Below are 19886 nucleotides of genomic sequence, written 5' to 3'. Positions count from 1 at the left end.
CACATTCCAATTTATGCAGGACCTCTAATGTAGGACTAAGTCAAATATTTTGCTGAAATCCAAGTAAACAGTGTCAATTATTCATACATCTAGCTCATGAATGATGTAAAAATAGCTGACCTGGTTAGTTAAACATAATTTCACATTTATAAAACCATGCTATTTCATTTGCAATTCAATTACTATTTAAGTGATCCTGTCTGATGAAACTATCCTTACAGTCAGTGAACTTTTGCCACTTATTATAGAATATTTTGCACTCTTATATAAAAAAATATTTTTGGACTGAGACAAAGAATAGTATATATTTTTTTTATGTAGATCACTGCTCCGGGCAGCATTTTATAATACCAGAAATGGCTGACAGGTAAGATTGCATGTTTTTTTAACTTACACAATCTTAACAATAAGAGTAATATTGTTAAAATTGTGTAAGTTGTCCTTTAGCTTAAGCAAAATGTATTTTAATGATGTTATTTATTTATATAAGCATATTAAAAGTAGAATGAAATCACAATATATACTACTAGTTTTCAATAAGTAAATAGTTACTAATAGAACAAATTAATAGAACAAGTTTGTTTATACTTTAAAATCTTGTCTTGAAATGGAGGGGAATGGATGGGAAATATTAATATTAACTTAAATTTAAGTTGATTTCAGTTAGTATTAATAATGGCAAAATGTTTCAAGGAATCTAAGCTTATTTAGCATCAGCCTTTAAAAAATCTCTCATTATATGATTTCACCCAAATATTTCTCCAACTCTGTGGTACTACACTCAAGGTAGTTGGAGAATGAAAAGACCTATGGGTAATTGTGCAGTCAGATATGAAGTTTTCTGAGCAGTAAAGACAGGCTGCCAGAGCAGTTTATGGGAGTCTTATCAATGGTATACAGGAATTTTGCTAGCAGGGATAAGGAGGTGATTGTCCCTTTGTATAAGGCCATGGTCAGGCCGCATCTTGAGTAATGCATTCAGGTCTGGAGGCCTCACTTTTGGAAGGATGCCAAGCTGCTGGAACACGTCCAGAGAAGGGTAAAGAGATTAGTAAGTGGAACAAAGGGTTGCTGTTACGAAAAATGGGCTTAAGTTTTGCAAATTGCAGCGTCTTGAGACGGCACCTGCCATGTAATCTGATTGAGGTATATATGGCCTTGAATGGTTTTTAGTAAGCTCAGTGCTGATGGCATTCTTCTTTTTGCTCAGATTATGCACCTGACGGGGCATGAATTCAAATTGAGCAAAGGCAGTTGTAGAATAGATGTGCAGAAATTTGTCTTTAGCCAGCTGGTGGTTGATTGCTGGAACAAACTTCTGTCGTTGTGGAAGTTGATAGTGTAAATTTACACATACTCGCATATCACACAGCAATTTCACCATGTTCTGACAGCACACTTACTTTATTTTTTTGTATATACAGAGGCACAGGTAAGTGGGATAACATGTCATTTACACATCCTTTTGCCCAGCATTCACCCTCCCCAATGAACAGACAGGCCATAGCACCCTGGATAACAAATGAAATTATTTATTTATTTATTGTTATTTTTAGACATATTTTCAAGGGTTCACATGCATTCTTCAACATTTAGGGATCATTCTCTTGCTTTCAATCTTCCACTTCTTTCATTACAGCAACCTGAATTTGGGACGACACACATGCCTCTTTTTTTGCAGGTTAAGGTCACTCTCTCTTTCTCTCAACAAACGTACATACAGGTAAGGGGATTCCAACTCATGTCGGACCAGACATGTAAAATTCACACACGTATGCATGCTTGCCCAACATTCTCTCCTTAAAATTATACACATTTACTCACACCAAGCACACACACACGCACACACACATTCAGACAGAGAAGTATTTCAAGATGCTGCTCAATGTATTTATTTACGTTTTCATGTATATACAACACTCTGTAACAGCCATGCTCATACACATTCTCTCAGCACTCTACGCGCACACATTCACAAGTGATCATATATTCATTCTCATCTACACAATAACCTTGCACACGCATGTTCATCCAGTCGCGCGTGCACACACACAGGGTGCCAGAGGTTAAGCTGGGAGTTATCACATTGAGGAAATCAAGTCTGGCAAGGATCAGCTTGATGGGATTTGGATTAACTCTCATTTAGTACTATTTATAAGTAGCAGGGGGCGGTATTAGTACAGCATTTTGTCTCAGGTTCTGTCTGCATGTCTGAAATATTTTCAGTGCACATTTCTTAAGAGCTACATAATAGGCTTTTTCCTGTAATAAAGAGGTGTTCATGACTAGGTAACAGGCCAATCCTTGAAATTAGTAGACTCTGGAGATTGTCATAGTTTGAGCACTCATGCACTGTGCTGACAGTCTTTGGGAGAAACAAGCTGGTGGAGCTTGGCCTCAAAGGACCCATATCTAGTTTTGATGAAAGTCATGAGCAGTCCTGGGGAGAGCTAAGGAGGTGGTTTCAGAGAAACCAAGCTACATAGAAATCTCCTAGTCATCTCTCCCTTTGTGGACCCCTCTTAGTTTGCTTGTGATCATTAAATTAACTCAGTGGAAATCCTTTTTTCTTTCCCTAGTCACATCATTGGCTAGGGAAAAGCCATACCCACCCAACAGCTGGGTATTCCAGGTGTGTCGGTATGGCTTTTTTTAGCCTGTAGTATAGTCCTCAGTGTACTATTTTACAAATCCAGGGGAGAGTACTTGTCAAAACTTGCAAGGCAGGGATATTCACCATGCAGCAAGCTCTGATTATAATGTATAGAATGGTTCTTTGAATGCTTTCTAATTTCCTCTTGTTTCTAACTAATAATGTCCCACGGAACCAGATACCAGCCCCATAGGAAATGGCAGGGATGAAGGCTGCTTTATACATAATAAGCCTAATGTTTTCTTATTAAGAAGCCAATTCAGCACTGCTGATCCTGGAGATCGGGCCATCATAATTTCTAACTTTTTTTAACTATATGTTCAATATGGGGGAAAAATGACAACTTGTTATTGAAAATTATACCAAGATATTTTAGTTCTTGGACCATTCTGATAAAAGTGCTATTAATTTTTATAAGTGTTGCTCTTCTAAGGGTGCCTTTCAGAAGGATAGTTTTGGTTTGGTCCTTATATTGACCTATGCTGCTGAGACATGGAGAATGAATAAAAGGGATTCTAGCAGAGTCTAAGCAATGGAAATGAAGGTGCTAAGAACCATGCCAGCTAAAACTAGAAGAGATAAAATAAGAAATACTGATATAGGAATGAATTTGGAATAAAAATTTTGAGGCAGAAGATGATTACATCACGTTTGCGATTGTTTGGACACGTGAAGGGAATGAACTTTGACAGATTACCAAAAAGAATGTTTGAGATTAAAATGGACAAGAAGAGGCCGAGAGGAAGACCCAGGAAGAGGTGGAGAGATCAGATTAGAGATGTGGAAACAAAGGAAATTGAGTGGGAGAGAATGAAAGAAGACAAGATCTGGGAAGACAGAAAAGATGGTAGGCTTTGACCCACCTCGTTCTTCATCACTATTCCAACCTAAGGTTGGAACGGTGATGAAGAACAAAGTTTTGGTTTTATCTGGTGAGAATTTTTAATTTATGGACTTATGTCTAGTCTTGCAATGTTAGTAAGGCAGTATTACCCAGATTTTCCAGTTTTCTACTGTTATTTTCCCTCACTATGATGACCAGGTCATCAGCAAAAGCATCTGCTGGATTTAAGTCCTTATTCAGGAACTCATCCACTACAATGGCACAAAAGAATGTCCAAAAGAACAATTATAAAAGGCTGTCCCAGTGCAGAGCCTGAGGACAGCCTTTTATAATTGTTCTGCTTTTTACTTGAAATTTGATCCTGACTATTGCTTTTCTCTTCTTGAGGTAGCTGCAGATAATTTTAGAGGTTCGTTGGCACCTTGGCGTAGCTTAACCTTCTGAGAATGCTGGGTCACCACAAACTGTTGAAGGCACCAGCAGAATCAACAGAGATGGCCAGCAGATATTTCTCCTCTGTGTTGTTGGCTGCATTAAGTAGTTGCTGCATTGCATCCTCAGTTGAGTGGCCTGGCTTGACATCACAAACTGCTTATCTGAGTACAGAGCTGTCCTCTGATAGTGATCTAGTAGCCAGCATAAAATCATTCTCTCTAAGATTTTACCAAGCACTGGTAGCAAAGCTGTAGGCTGGTAAGATCTGGTCTCAGTGGTTAGCTTATCAGGGTTCTTGATTATAAGCCTAAGTAGAGTCTGTTTCTATGGGGTTGGGAACACTCCCTGTGCCAGGCAGTTGTTGTATAGGTGAAGTAGTTGGTTAGGGAAGGCTGCAGAAAATTTCTTGACTTCCTCCCTTGAAATAGTCCTGGACATTTGTTATTTTCTGTGTGGTCTAAAGCTGCCTTTAGCTCTTCTTGGCAAAAGGGAGGTTCTATTTCTTCAGTATAGTAATTCTGATTATTGTTACAAATTTCTTGTTGGTCTGTGGTAAGAGCATGATCATATACAGGGAATAATTCACTAAGATATAATTCACTAACATAATAATTCACCATCACCACCATCCATGGCAGTGATGGTATTTACTATGGTGGAAATGACCTGGTTTTGGTGCATTATAGCCTTAGCTGCTAATGTGCCAATAAAATCCAAACCAAGCGTGGTGGAAGCTTGTTTGTGACAATCTGGTACATTACTTCCCAACGGTTGGAATTCCCAGACATCCCAACCAGATGCCAGGATTCCTTTTTCTTGAACCTTATGAGGACGGTGTAGTTGTTCCTGAGGGTCTTGTAAGTTTCCATCAGCACATTTACCTCATTCTCAGGCCAGTTAGCTTGAACCCGTTGGCAATTCTTTCTTGCCTGATGGACCCTTTGCTGGTGAGATTCCAGCTCTGGGGGACCAGCAGGGAACTGTATTTAGTTTTGGTTTCTTTTTCTACATAGAGGAATTGCAAACTTTTGTTAATACTTGTTAGATTTCAAAATATAAGAGCTATAAAGCTCAATCCTTCCGACTTAAGTACCATTTGCAAAATATAAAGATCTATTCATACCTTTTGATAGGAAAATTATTCTTTAGCCTGATGCTCACATCAAATTGATCCAATTAATACATTATGTGAAAGGACTAAATTTATAACACGATCTTATGCTTTAAAAATATTATTAATATGTACGGGTTTCTTAAAAAAATAAATCTTGTGTTCAATTTCCATTATCTACTCACTGCGAAAAGGAAGAGCAAAGCGTAGCCAATGCACATCAACCCACCCAGAACTAAACTAACCAGCAATAACAGACTGGAAACCGCCGACCGGGCTAGCCAGGTGGGTAAGGTGCCTGCCTGGCAACCCAAAGGTCGTGGGTTCGAATCCCGCCTCGTGCTTGGATCAAAGTACTGCAAAAACTTTGGGAGGTGCACTATGGCCACAGAAGCCGATGCGCCAACAACTACCAAAAGAAAAAAAAAAAAAAAAACAGACTGGAAACCAAAGACAATTGTCAAACTTCTTTATAAAGGATTAGGTTATTTTGGTATGATCCATGCTCACAAGAAGTAAAGTGACACACTTAACAATATCCACTCTCTAATATAATAAGATTCAAATGAATTAGCGTCCAGCGACTAGATTATTTTTGTTAACCAATGCAAATAGTGCTATTTACACATGCGCATAAAGGTCCACGAGTCTGAAATAGTGTATGGTCTATGTACATTTATGAAGTTCAGGTTTAACTTTATTTCAAGTGTTTCGGCTATCAAGAGCTTGGTATATTCATATTGTGTATTAATTGCTCTTGCCTCATTAAAAAGAAAAACATGATTCTCATGGATGGCATGAAAGGAAAGTTTAGAAGCACCTGTCCTTTTTGCTCTCATGGATGCCTGGTGTTGTTGAATTTGCATCGAAAGATAATTTTGGGTAGAGCCAATGTAAAAAGAATTGCACTCCCCACATGCAATGTTATAGACTGTTGGTTTGTTCCATGCAAACAATTGTAGTTGTATTCCTCATCTTCAATACCGTGTGGAGTTTACTTATAGGCTGTGCAACAATTTTAAATTCCGTGTTATAATGACATTATATTTAATAATACAGATAGGCAGGGTAATAATTCAAACCTGTGTCATGAATTTATCCTCGTATAATTTATCCACAGTGCAAATAAATCTCCTTAATAAAGGTCTTAATTATAATCTGCCACCTACACGACTTCCGAAAAAACAAACAGTAATTGAATTTGAATACGGCTTAAGAAATAGTAAGAATAAAGAAGGATTAATATAGCAGATCAACAATGTTATCAATAATTCAAAGCACCCAAACTATCTAAAGAAGAAAGGATCGGTTTACAAAAATTAAGAAAAAAATATAATATTGTAATACAAAGAGCGGATAAAGGGGACACTGTGGTCATCTTAAACAGGAAGGATTATATTGAGAAATTAAATAATATATATCCAATAACTCAACCTATCAACTGGAAAATAGAAGGACATTTGACAACTTGATAAAACAGCACAATAACACTCTGACTGAATACAAGAAGAAAGACGGCAACACTAAAGAATCTGAAAGCTAGAACCAATAATGTACCTACCATGTTTGGACAAATTAAGTTGCGTAAAACGGGGTAGCTGATTAGACCTATTGGCTCCTACAAAAAATTCGGCCTTTCCATCCCTTGCATCATATTTATATGATATTATAAAACCTTTACGTCTTATTTTAAAATTCATATTCAGAGTCACTTTTTAATAAATTAAGACAAAATGTTAGATAATGGTGATAAATTGTTTTCCCTAGTTGTTGTCTCATTATATACTAATGTAGATGTTAATTATTCACTCAATACATTATGGGATTTGATTAACAGTGATTCCACAATGCTGAATTAAACCAGGTTACCAAAAACTGAAATTTTTATTTAATCTGATTTCTCATTCAAACAAATTACATTGGTTTTCAATCGAGCATCTACAGGAAAATGTTTGGGCTTCCAATGGGACTTAGCTTGAATGGCCTTGCTGTGGAAATTTACCTTATCAATATTGAACAATTATATTTAAATCCGTATATTCCCAGTTTAACATTTTATGGTAGATACCTAGATGATATCCTTGTTATTTCTCATAAAGATATTATAATTATGGATTCTTAAAACAAAATTCATACGACACTTAAATTCACTTTAGAGGAGGAGAAACTGGGAGAGAAATCTATAAATTTTCTTAACTTTACATTAACAAGAGTCAACGATAACATACATTTTAAAATATACTCGCAAACCAACAAACACTGGAAAATGTTTGCATTATTCGAGTTATCACCCTTTTACTTATAAAATAAGTATCATTTTCAACCAATTTTATAATGCATACAGATATAGTTCTATGCAGGAATCTCTTAATAATGAACTTAGGGAACTCTACAAGATTTTTGAACAGGGGATATACATTAGGTACAATTGAGAGTATTCAACGACAGGCGAAAAAAAATCAGAATCTGTTTCACTTAATAAGAACACTACACAAAAATCAGAATCTGCTTTTTATTAAAGTTCCTTATGTACAACAGTGGTATAAACAATTTATTAATATTTTTAAAAACACGGAATTTAAACTTGTTGCATAGTCCATAAGTAAACTCCACACAGTATTGAAGATGAGGAAGACAACTACAATCGTTTGCATGGAATGAACCAACATAGTCTATAACATTGCATGTGGGGAATGTAACTCTTTTTACATTGGTTCTACCCAAAATTATCTTTCGATGCAAATTCAACACCACCAGGCATCCAGGAGGGCAAAAAGGACAGGTGCGTCTGAACTTTCCTTTCATGCCATCCATGAGAATCGAGTTTTTCTTTTTAATGAGGCAAGAATAATTAATGCACAATAAGAATATACAAAGCTCTTGATAGCCAAAACACTCGAAATGAAGTTAAACCCTAACTCTATAAATGTACATAGACCGTACACTATTTCGGACGCATGGACCTTTATGCGCATGTGTAAATGGCACTATTTACATTGGTTAACAAAAATAATCTAGTTGCGGAACGCTAATTTTAATTGAATCTTATTATATAAGAGAGTGGATATTGTTAAGTATGTCACTTTACTTCTTGTGAGCATGGATCATACTGAAATAACCTAATCCCTTATAAAGAAGTTTAGTCAAAAATATTTTAAGTAAATTTGACAATTGTCTTCAGTTTCCAGTCTGTTATTGTTGGTTAGTTTTGTTTTGGGTGGGTTGATGTGCATCGGCTACACTTTACTCTTCCTTTTGGCAGTGAGTAGATAATGGAAATTGAATACAAGATTAGTTTTTTAAAAAACCCGTACATATTAACAATATTTTTAAAGCATAAGATAGTGTTATAAATTTAGTCCTTTCGCATAATGTATTAATTGGATCAATTTGATGTGAGCATCGGGCTGAAGAATTTTCCTATCAAAAGGTATGAGCAGATCTTTATATTTTACAAAAAGTTAATACTTGTGTAATTTTCATGCAGTGGTTCGAGGTGTTAGGTGCAAGTGCAAGTCTGGCTGAATATTGCTTATGTTAATGTCTGCTGTAATGTATCCCAATCAGTGTTTTTAATACTATAACTTGTGATGTCAAAGAATGGGGGTCGAGGGTGCCTCCAGTTGACTTATATAGTCAATTTGTGATATTTGTGATCTAATCTAGTTCATGCATCATGGACGCACCAGTTTGTTATTTTGTGTGATATCAAGGCAGTTGCTAAGGTGACATCAATTGTTGATTCCCACAAGGTAGAGCTAAAGGTGGACAAATGGTGTGGCCTATTTAGAACCATGAGAGATGTTGTTACAAGAAACTCCTCCAGTATCTGGCCATTGTGAGTACTAGTAATATCTTCAGTTGGACTGTGCCAGAGTCCAGATTGACAATTGGTGTCTATTGCCACCAGTATTCTCTGACCTGATAATTTCTCCAGAGAAGTTTGTAAATAATGAGTATAAGGACATGGTCACAGTTATGTTTGTATTTCTGATCAATATTGCCACCCAGGTGGTGTCAGATGGTCTGTACCACTCTGAAGGACTGGAGATCCCCCTGACTGAACTCAAATATATGTATGGTTCCTTGATGGTTAGGATATCAGTGTTGTGCTCTTCCATGATTAATTTCAACTAGTCTACAATGGCACATGCTATCTGGACCTTAAATTGGAAGAACTTCAGCACAGTATTCATATTTTTATTATGCATAATTTCTCCTTGTTTATAATTGTCCTGTTTAACATCCCACTGGTAAACAGGACAGTGAGTATCACACAGTCAATGGGAATAACTGCAATGTGCTGTCTTGTGGCTGGAACATTTAGGTTGGGAGTCTTTGGATTGACAGCCACTGTATGCATTCCCAAAGGTAGCACAGTGTCCACATATGCTGTCTTTCTGAGCACATGTGTGTGAAGTATGTCTAAAGCACCTCACCATATCAGAATGCTCCCAAAATCTGTGTGATATTTTGGGGTAAGCTCAAAGATACAGTGTAGCCCTTTTTAAAACCATTTTTTGTATGAATTCTTAAATTTTTTGTTTGCCTTCAAAGTTGTTATAATAAATATCCTCCATGGGCAAATACATGGGAGTATTTCTTTGAATGTCAGACAGTAGGGTCCCCTTGGTTTTTGAGCCTCTGTTTTTAATCCTAGCTTTGACATTTTGGGGAGATCATTTATTATATTAAATCACGATATATACTACTAGTTTTAAATAAGTAAATAGTTACATATTAATAGAACAAAAATTTGTTTATACTGTAAAATCAAGCATCCGTTGATTTTGCTGCTTTTATGATGACTCCCATACTTCTGAACTTGCATACAGATTTCAGTTTCATCTTGCTGAAATGATGGGCTAATTGCTCAACAACAGCTTTGTGTGCTGCTTCAGAAGTGAGTTGTGAATTTTCAGTTAGTCTCGGGATTATAATGTTCTTGAACTAGGTTTCTTTTGTCTCTAGTCTAGGTCTATTATTTTTTTCCCTGTCTAGTGGCAGATTTTTGTTGAACTTATTCTGTGATGTTTGACTTTAGTGCCTGCATGATAGTCAGGTTTGTTTCATTTTTCCTTGTCTCTAGTTCCAACTTTAAAAGATTTAGTTTATTACATGCAGCTGTTATTTGTTGCTCTAATTGTAATCATAATTCAATAATCTGGAGCCTGACTGTAGTGGTAATTCGTTTGGATTAGGCTGCCATGAGTTTCTCCAGTTTATTCTTAGGTATAGTCTATTGCATCTAATGTCGATAATAACTGGACACTGATACTGATAATGTTGTTTGTAGTTCATTTGCTTCATTTTCATTTCTTTGTAAATCTTGCATTTTGGGAGCTATCACTACTACTAAGTGAACTTGTCAGCAATTTTACCATGTTTTTAGTCTTTTTCTTGTTCATTAATTTACTTTGAAATCCTCCTTCTTTTGGGTAATTGACTACTGGTAAATTCTGGGTTTGCCATTTTAGGGCCACTGTGGGCTTTGTTTCTTGGATGTCATTGTCTGGTTCAGACATTTTATAGTTCAGACATTTTATTTAACAGCAGGTAAGTCCAAATACAACTGTTGTTTTCACAATAAGAGTGCTTATTGTGAAATATGTAACTTCCAGAACAAAGAAAGGGAAAAAAGAAATGGGGACTGAAATGCAAATAGCAAAAGGATAATAGTCGTCAAAGATAACATATGACTCCTAAATACTGTTGCCACTACTTAATAATAATGTGTCAGAAGTAGTACCTTCCACAATTTACTAATCAAGCAGACCTCACTCACACACCTGTTCACATTGACTTCCGTACTGTTTTCCGTAGAGAAAGGTCAAACGAGACAGGGTGGGGTTATGCTTTTAGTTAAGAAGCATATTAAATCTAAGGCAGTGCATCCAGTCGACATGGATGGCCATTGCAGTTGAGTCAGTTTCCCAGTGACATCAGCACTGGGAAAATGAAAATAAGAGTAGAAGTGTGCTATAGGCCTAATGACTGTGGTGGGTATAAAAATTGTATATAGACATATAGTGTGCCACTAAATCAGAGTATCTTATAATGGGGGACTTTAACTTAACAGATATTGAGTGGACCCTGTGGATTAGAGACTAGCACATTAGGAAGACTTTTGTGGATTTATTGAATGACTGTTTTCTACAGCAGTATATTAGAGAGACAACAAGAGGAAGCAGTATTCTTGATCTGATATCAGCAGTGACTCTTCATGCATTGAGAACCTCCAGTTAAAAGACACTGAGTCACAGTGATCACAGTGTACTGATGTGGGATTTAGCTCCCTTTACCCTTAAGAGTAGACAACTACTTTTAAGTAGTTGTCTACTCTTAAGGGTAAAGGGAAGGGCTTTTGCTTTCACAAGTGTGACTACATTGGCCTCAGGCAGGTTTTAAATTCTCTGTAGTAGGAGCAACTGATGATGTGATGATGTTATCAACAGCAAATACTAAATGGGAAGCATTCAGGGAAGTAAATGTAGATGCTACTAGGATTCATACTAAGAAATACTGTTAAGACTTAGACCTAAATGGATATCACACTAACTGATGAGGCTTGTAGCAGAACAGAAAAATGCATGAGATGCATATAAATTATCAGACGATACAGAAGCCTATGGTAGAAATAAACTAGTTTATTTCTCTCTGGCATTCTCTCTGGCAAAGAATGAAAAGAAAAGCAGTAAAGACTTCTGTACTTATACTAACAGTAAAACGACATTGGTCCACTTGATGTCAATGGTTTAACTGTTGATGATTCTGTTCAGGTTGCAGACAAACTGAATAGGTATTTTGCATCTACATTCGCTTTGCACATGAATTCTATGAGGAAGAGGATTCCAGATGTTTATCAAATTCTAACAGGGAGCTAAATGATTTTGTGATAAGTGGAACAAAGTTTTTAAGCAAAACATAAATAAAACTCCTGGGGTAAATGGGATCTATCCAATTATATTAAGGTTGGCAGCAGTGGAGTTGTGATGTACTTGGGAAGTGTCCTCAGTTCACAAATGGGGATCAAGGGTGAAGTGAGTAATTATAGACATCTAAGACTGACATCTGTTCCAGGGAAAATAGTAGTCACTAGTTAGCATTATCATTAGTACAGGCATATGATGCAAGAATACAAGCTTATGCAGCAACAGCCAAAAAAAAAACAAAAAAAAACTCCCATTTCACCCCTCCATTCATGCCAAATGCTTGTCCAGCTCAGCCTTAAATTTATTTAGGCTATCAACTTCCACAACAAAAGATGGAAGTCTGTTCTACCAATCAACTACCCGCTGGCTAAAGGCAAATTTCCGCACATCTATTCTACAACTGTCTTTCCTCAATTTGAATCTGTGCCCCTTCAGGTTCTTAATCTGAGCAAGAGGAAGAATACCATCAGCATTCAGCTTGCTCAACCTATTCAAGGCCTTATACACCTCAATCAGATCACCTCGCAGGTGCCTACTCCCCAGGTGCTGCAATTTGCAGAACTTAAGCCTTTCTTGGTAAGAGCACCCCTTTGTTCCCCTCACCAATCTTTTTGCCGTTCTTTGTACTCGTTCTAGCAACTCTACATCCTTCCTAAAATGAGGCCTCCAGACCTGTCACAGTACTCTAGGTGTGGCCTGACTATTGCCTTATATAATGGGATAATCACCTCCCTGTCCCTTCTAGCAAAATTCCTATACAGGTAGTTCTCAACTTTACAAGTTAATTCGTTCCTAGTGTGCACGTGTAAAGCGGGAATTTATTTCCCATAGACATAATGTTAAAAATAGGTTGATGAAACAATGAAAAAACTAATTTCATTGTTGATTATGTGTTATCAACAATGAAATTAGTTAGCTAATTAGTTTGTTTAAACAATGATTGATTTATCCAAAGAAATGAAAACATAGCCTGGAAAATAAAGCAAATTATAATAATAGAGAAATTAATTATGACTTACAAATGTTAAAGAATGTTTATTCTTCATCATCATCATCATAGACTAAATGCACACTCATTTATCACTCATTATTGGCTCGGCAGTCATTGGTTTGTTGCACAAGGAGTCGTCTTCTTCAGAAATGCTTCAAGAGCCGTTTATTTCCAAGATTCTCTTTTCTTTATAAATTTCAATAGCATGCATAAGCATTTTTTAACAGAACGCACAAATTGAACTAACACGATTTGTGCAGAGTAACAAGTTTATGAAGCTTAAAAAAAGAAATGAAGAGAAGATTCTGAAAATTTATTTATGTGTTTTATGCAATTGAAGATTTCAGTAAAGGGCAAACACATTTCCCCATAATAATGTAAAAACCCACAGAATCCAATTATAAGTATTTTTGCAAGTGCAATAACGTAGAGTTTGCCACCTGTTTATAATTGCTTGCAGTAACAGAAAAGCCCAATAAACTGCAAATTGTTTTATGGTCGTGACTTCCAGAAATGTGCTTTAGAAAAATATCACAAAGCTGTTCAAAATTGGTCTTATAACATATGATAACGATGAAAGTGTAATGCATTTAATTATTTGAATTGGTAACTAATACAATTTACATACACTATAAAAATGACTTTTAGGAATTTATATAGCGAAAATTTGAACTTCCGAGGTTGTGGAATGAATTACCAAAAAACAACGTATTCTTGGGTTCACATTACGATATTTTCATGATACGATGGTAATGGATTAATATCATGAAGCGGGGTATTGTATAGCTATGAGCCTGGTTTGAAATACAGTATTTATGAATGTTTAGTAACATTAATTTTTTGCAATTAATATTCATATTTTCAATTTTGTTGATACTCGATACTGGAAAAAAAAACAACTCGTAAACCCGGAAACTCGTAAAGTGAAAACTGCCTGTATATCATTGACAAGACTCCATGACCTGCCCTGGAAGCTCCTCTGAACTGCTCAGTGAACTTCATATTTGACTGCACAATTGCCCCCAGTTCTTTTCACTTTCCACTTCCCTGAGTGTAGTACCAAACAGTTGGTACATTTCTCTTCGGTTATTGCTACCCACATGCAGTACTTTGCATTTGTGAATGTTAAATTTGTTGCCACTTTCAGCCCATTTGCCCAACATCTTTTTTTTTTTTTTTTTTTTTTTTATGTGAACCCCAAACACGAGAGGTATTAGAACCTATAGTACTTAGTACCGTGCTTGGGTTAGGGTTGAAGAAGTATTGGGGGAGGGGGATGCCGGAAACTTTGCTCTAGAGACTAAACATGGGTTTCACCACTTCAAGCCTCCAATAAGCAAAGTGGTGGTATTTCACCGGTTGATGAGAGCCATCTACCACCTAGATCGAAAGAGTAGCATACTGTCTTTACTGTTGTTAACAACCCTTCCAACCTTTGTGTCATCTGCAAACATGAACATTAAACCTGATATATACCTTCATCAATATCATTGATAAATATACAAAACAACAATGGACCCAACACCGAATCCTGGGGAACTCCACTAATAACATTTGTCCACGAAGAGCAGTGTTCATCGATTACTACATACTCTCTGTTGTCTCCCACTGAAACATTCCTTTATCCATTGTAGTAACTTACCCTTAATGCCATACCTATCCAATTTGTACAGCAGTCTTCCATGTGCAACAGTATCAAAAGCTTTCCTGAAATCTAAGTTTATGATATTGAAATTATTTTTGGCGTTCAGTTCCTTTGTGACCACATCATAGTATCCAATCAGACTGGTCAGACAAGACCTCCCTTTAAAAAACCCATACTCTGTCTTAACTATTATTGCAGTCTTATCTAGATGATCCTGCAATGCTTCTTTAACCAGTGATTCCATTATTTTCCCCAGAACAAAAGTTAAACTAACAGGTCTATAGTTACCTGTTTCACCTTTTGAATCCCCTCTGTGAATTGGTGATACATTTGCACACCTCCAGTAAACGAGGGCTTCCACTGAGTCCAAGGAAGCTCTCATAATTATGGCTAAGGGTTTGCTTACTTCCTTTGTTGCCTCCTTTAATTTAACTGGATAGATCCTCTCCACCCCAGGTGCCTTTTTTATGTTTAACTTCAACAATTTCTCCTCCATTTTGCTCTCAGTTATTACAAAATTACTTAGCTCCCTGTTAGAGTTTGATAAACTTCTGGCACTCCCCTCATTGAATAACTCCTCATGTGTGAATATAGATGCAAAATACTTATTTAGTTCAGCAGCTATCATCTACAGTGAAACCATTGATATCAAATGGACTAATCTGATTCATCCCCTTCCTTTTAGAGTTTATATAAATAAAGAACTCTTTGCTATTTTTCTTTGCATCCCTTGCCAAGGATTTCTCGTAATCTGCCTACACCTGCCTAACCTCCTTTGTGACTTGATTACAGACTAATTTATACCTGCCATAGGCTTCTGTGTCATCTGACACTTTATATGCATCCCATACATTTTTCTTCTCTGCCACGAGCCTCATTAGTTCATCTGACATCCATTTAGGCCTAAATCTTGAACAGTATTTCTTTGGAATGAAAAGCCCAGTAGCCTCCAAAATTAAGTCCCTGAAGGTTTCCCATTTAGAATTCAATGTTGGTAACATCATCAGTTGATCCCACTGTACAGAATTTAAAAACTGTCTTAGACCCCTGTAGTCACCTTTGCAAAACCCCTTCCCTTTAGCCTTGATGGTAGTTACATCCTTAAGTAATTCCCACATCAGTACATTGTGATCACTGTCACCCAGTGGTTCCTGTATCTGCAAAATCTTAATGCATGGATAATCACTGCTCATATTCAGATCAAGAGTATTACTCCCTCTCGAGCATGTTGCTGTAGAAAACAGTCATCCAATAAAACCACAATGGTCTTGCTAGTGTGACCAATCCATAAGTTCCAGTAAATATCTTTAAAGTTAAAATTCCCCATTATAAGACATTCTGATTTACTTGCATACTCTATTTCTCTGCAGAATTGTTCATTATACTCATCAGATTCATTAGGAATTTTTCTAATGAATCTTTCCTACACTGACTCAACATTGCATTGTCCACCAATGTCAATTGGATGCACTTCTTTAGATTTTGTTTCTTAACTAACAGCATAACCCTTTCTCCCTTTCTCTCCTGTCTAACCTTTCTATACACATTATACTCCCCAAATTTCAATTCTGCACTGCTTATATCTGTGTGACACCACATCTCTGATATCCCAACAATATCTGCCTTTGATGTCTTGACTAGCACTTCAAGCTCATCAAATTTATTAAGTATACTCCTAGCATTGGTGTACATGCAAGTTTATATGCACCTGTATCTACTCTTAGTTACCCTGACACAGCCCATGTATTTATTTGTTCCACTATGACTCCCCACAGTCCTGGAGATCTCCATTGCCTTGTTTTCCAGGCTGCTGCTGATTCTAATAGAAGCAGTGCAAGAATCACTTTTGCCTCTGCCTTCGGCCGCTGTTAACATTTTAGTCTGTGTATCCTGCCAAGCTAGCAGTTTTCTGATCCACCTAACACTGCTTCGATAGCATAACAAGCACAGACCAAGCTGAAAAAAAAATTCTACCTCTTGAGCCTTGCACATTCTCTCCATGGCTGAATTGATTGACAATGCTCTCATCATATACTCCCTCCTATCGTGTTTGGGCAGAATTTCAGCCACTTTCACATTCAACCCTAACTTGCGACTTTTTTTCAACATTGATCTGTATTAATATAGAACAAGTAAATCTAATAACTAATCTTCCATACAAAAATATTAGAATAGAGAGTAAGGAACCATTACTGAGGATTTAACGTAGACTGAAAAAAGGCAGGATCATCTAGACAGGAATGCAGTTTTACTGTGATCATAACACGGATTTAAGTGGTAATCTTATCTGACCAATCTGATTGTATACTATGATGCAATAACAAAGAAACTGGATGAAAAAATAAATTTGAGATTATATACTCGGATTTCAAGAGAGCCTTTGACTGTTGCACGTAAAGACTGCTGCACAAACTTGAGCAATTAAGAGCAAATTACTGTTATGGATAAAGGGATGGTTAATTGGAAGAAGGCAGAGAGTGGTAATCAACGGGCACTGCTCTTCGTCGACTAATGTTATTAGTGGGGATCCATCATGGTTCAGAGCTAGCATGTTGTTGTTTTCTATATTCATTAATGATGATGTCAAAGGGTTATCAAGCTTAATATTTAATTTGCAAATGATACTTTGTTTGGTAGGGTGGTTAATGACATTAATTGAGGTAAGCTACTGCAACAAGATCTAGTAAATTGGGCAGATTCGCTGAAAAATGGCAGTAGAAGTTTAACACTGACAAAAGCAAGGTACTGCATATGGGTTGCAATAATCCCAGATTATTGTACCAACTGTATGATACTACAATCAGAGTAGTGGAAAATGAAAAACACCTGGGGCAGGATAATAGTGCAGTTAGATATGAATTTTTCTGAGCAATACACACAAGCTGCCATAACAGCACAAATAGGGTTTTGTCAACGGTGTACAGGAGCTTTGCTACTAGAATAAGGAGGCGAGTACTCCATTTTTCAAGGCAATGGTTAGGCTGCATTGTGAGTACTGCATATGGATCTGGAAGCTTTACTTTAGAATGAATGTAGACATGTTGGAACCAGGTACACAGAAGAACAACGAGATTGGCAAAGGGAATGGGAGGGTTGCTCACCAAGAAAGGATTCAGTTCTGCAAATTACAGTATCTGGAGACTAGGCACCTGTGAGGTGATCCAATTAAGGTGTTTATCACTTTAAATGGAATTAGCAAGCTCAATGCTCATGGCATTCTACCTTTTTTTTTTTTTATGAAAACCCCCAAACACAAGAGGTATTATAACCTATAGTACTTAGTACCATGCATGGGTTGGAGGTTGAAAGAAGATATTTGTTGACATTAGACTTGAACTTCTGTAGATTGTAATCGTCAGGAAATATATATCAGGGACTTTGTTTCAGAAAACATAAGTTGAATGAATAAATGAGGAAGAACTAAAGTTGATTCTGTGAGTTTGAAGTTAGACAGTAAAAGGATGTTCAGTGGTAACAGCATATGTTCAGACTGCTTTGAAATAGAGAATGGGAATTATAGAAGCCAATTCAGAAGAACAGTGCCCATGAAAGTATCTGTAGAAAAGGCATGCAGTAGAAATGGAACATCTATGAGACCGAGGGTGGAGAGAATTTTTTAGAGATGAGTTACGAATTAATGTAACTACCCATTTTTGAATGGAATCTAGAAGCCTGATAAGAGGTTTCGGTGGCATCGCCCCCAGATGTAAGAACAGTATTCCATGGTGGGACAGATTTGCGATTTGCACAGAGTGCATAGCTGATAGGAACAAAAGTAATGTCAAGAGAGAAAGAGAAAACCCAGTTTATTATATGCAGAGGAAGCAATATTTTAAATGTGCTTATGCTAAGAGAGAGAGATTAGAAGTCAGGATAATCCTGAATAGAGATATGTCATCTTGCCTAGAAATCCTAGTGTCATCGAAGATAAGCACAGGAGAAGAAGAATCCTTTTTGCGAGATATAAGACAGGACTGAGTTTGAGAAGGATTGGAATCAACTAAGTTCTCTTTGCCCCACTGGAGAATTACCTGGAGATCTGCATTTAAGGAATTGGTAGCAGATTTTCGAGAAATTGAAGCTGATCGAGCAGGGCAAGATTTCTCAAAATGGAAAGTGGAATGCAATGTGCTATCATCGACAAAACTATGGATAGAATTTCCAGTCAATGAAAGAAGTTCATTAATGTACAAGAGGAAAAGAATGAGAGAAAGAACTGAACCTTGGGGAACATCAGCATTACTGGAGAAGTTAGAAAACAGAGCCATCTACCCTCACCCTCAGTGAGCGGTCAGAAAGAAAACTGGATACCCAATTACAAAAACCATACAATGGAAGCTTATTTAGAAGACCTTTATGCCAAACACGATCAAAAGCCTTTGAAATATCAAGAGCAACTGCTTGAGTTTCACCAAACTTTTTCATTGCATTTGCCCATAGATGGATAACATAAGCCAGTATATCACCAGTGGATTGACACTGATGGAATATATACTGGCGATCATTTATCAGATGGAAATTTTCTAGAGAGTTTAAGAGTTGGTGGCTAATTAATTTCTCCATTACTTTAGAAAGAGTAGAAATAATTGTAATGGGACGATAATTGGAAGGAAGAGATTTCTCAACCTTTTTAGGAACTGGCTGGAAATCAGCAAATTTCCAAGCAGAAGGAAAAACACCTTTGCAATAAGAAAGGAATAAAGGCAACACAAAACAGGAGTAAGTTCAGGAGCACAGATTTTGAGAACAAGTGGAGACATACCATCAGGACCTCCAGCTTTCTTAGCATCAAGATTGTTCAAAATCTTTCTGACATCCTTTTTGACAACTGCTGGAGGCATTAAAAGGAGCATAATGGAAATGGTGGTTTACCAAAATCATTCATACACGAGTTGGAAGAAAAATAGAATGCCAGTAGGTCACCTTTATCCTTGGCTGAAGTAGCAATGGAACCATCTGGTTTTGGCAGAGGTGAGAACAGTGATGGGCAAGAGTTGTGGCCAATAGCTTTGACAAGAGACTAGACTTCCCAGTTACCATTTGGACAAGAAGTAAGTTTTCTACTCTTAGCTTGTTCAAAATCTAGTTTGGACTGATTAATAACTGCTTTACAATTGTTGAAAGCTTTGATGTAGGAAGAAAATGAAACTGAACATGTTGAAACAAGCCAATTACGATATGCAACATTCTTCTCTTGAACAGCCTTGGCACATCTATTCGAAAACCAAAGTTTAGATAAAGGATGAGTAAGGTGGAATGTGGAATAAAGGATTCC

At 36.8% G+C, this 19886-nt stretch overlaps 1 protein-coding gene across 2 annotated transcripts in view; it reads left to right on the top strand.

Moving 5' to 3' along the window:
- Git (ARF GTPase-activating protein GIT1) overlaps positions 1 to 19886 on the top strand; it is a 421403-nt gene that overhangs the window by 171097 nt on the left and 230420 nt on the right. For both annotated transcript variants that reach the window (XM_090369031.1, XM_090369030.1), the window contains exon 8: positions 322 to 367. In XM_090369031.1, the coding sequence (XP_090225157.1) occupies positions 322 to 367 (46 nt within the window). The remainder of the gene's footprint in view (positions 1 to 321; positions 368 to 19886) is intronic.

The sequence above is a fragment of the Mastigoproctus giganteus genome, chromosome 2 (genome assembly GCF_048544385.1).
Source record: "Mastigoproctus giganteus isolate SK-2022 chromosome 2, ASM4854438v1, whole genome shotgun sequence".
Classification (NCBI taxonomy): domain Eukaryota; kingdom Metazoa; phylum Arthropoda; class Arachnida; order Uropygi; family Thelyphonidae; genus Mastigoproctus; species Mastigoproctus giganteus.
The sequence above is the reverse complement of the archived record's forward strand: the minus strand, read 5'-3'. Positions and strand labels throughout refer to the sequence as shown.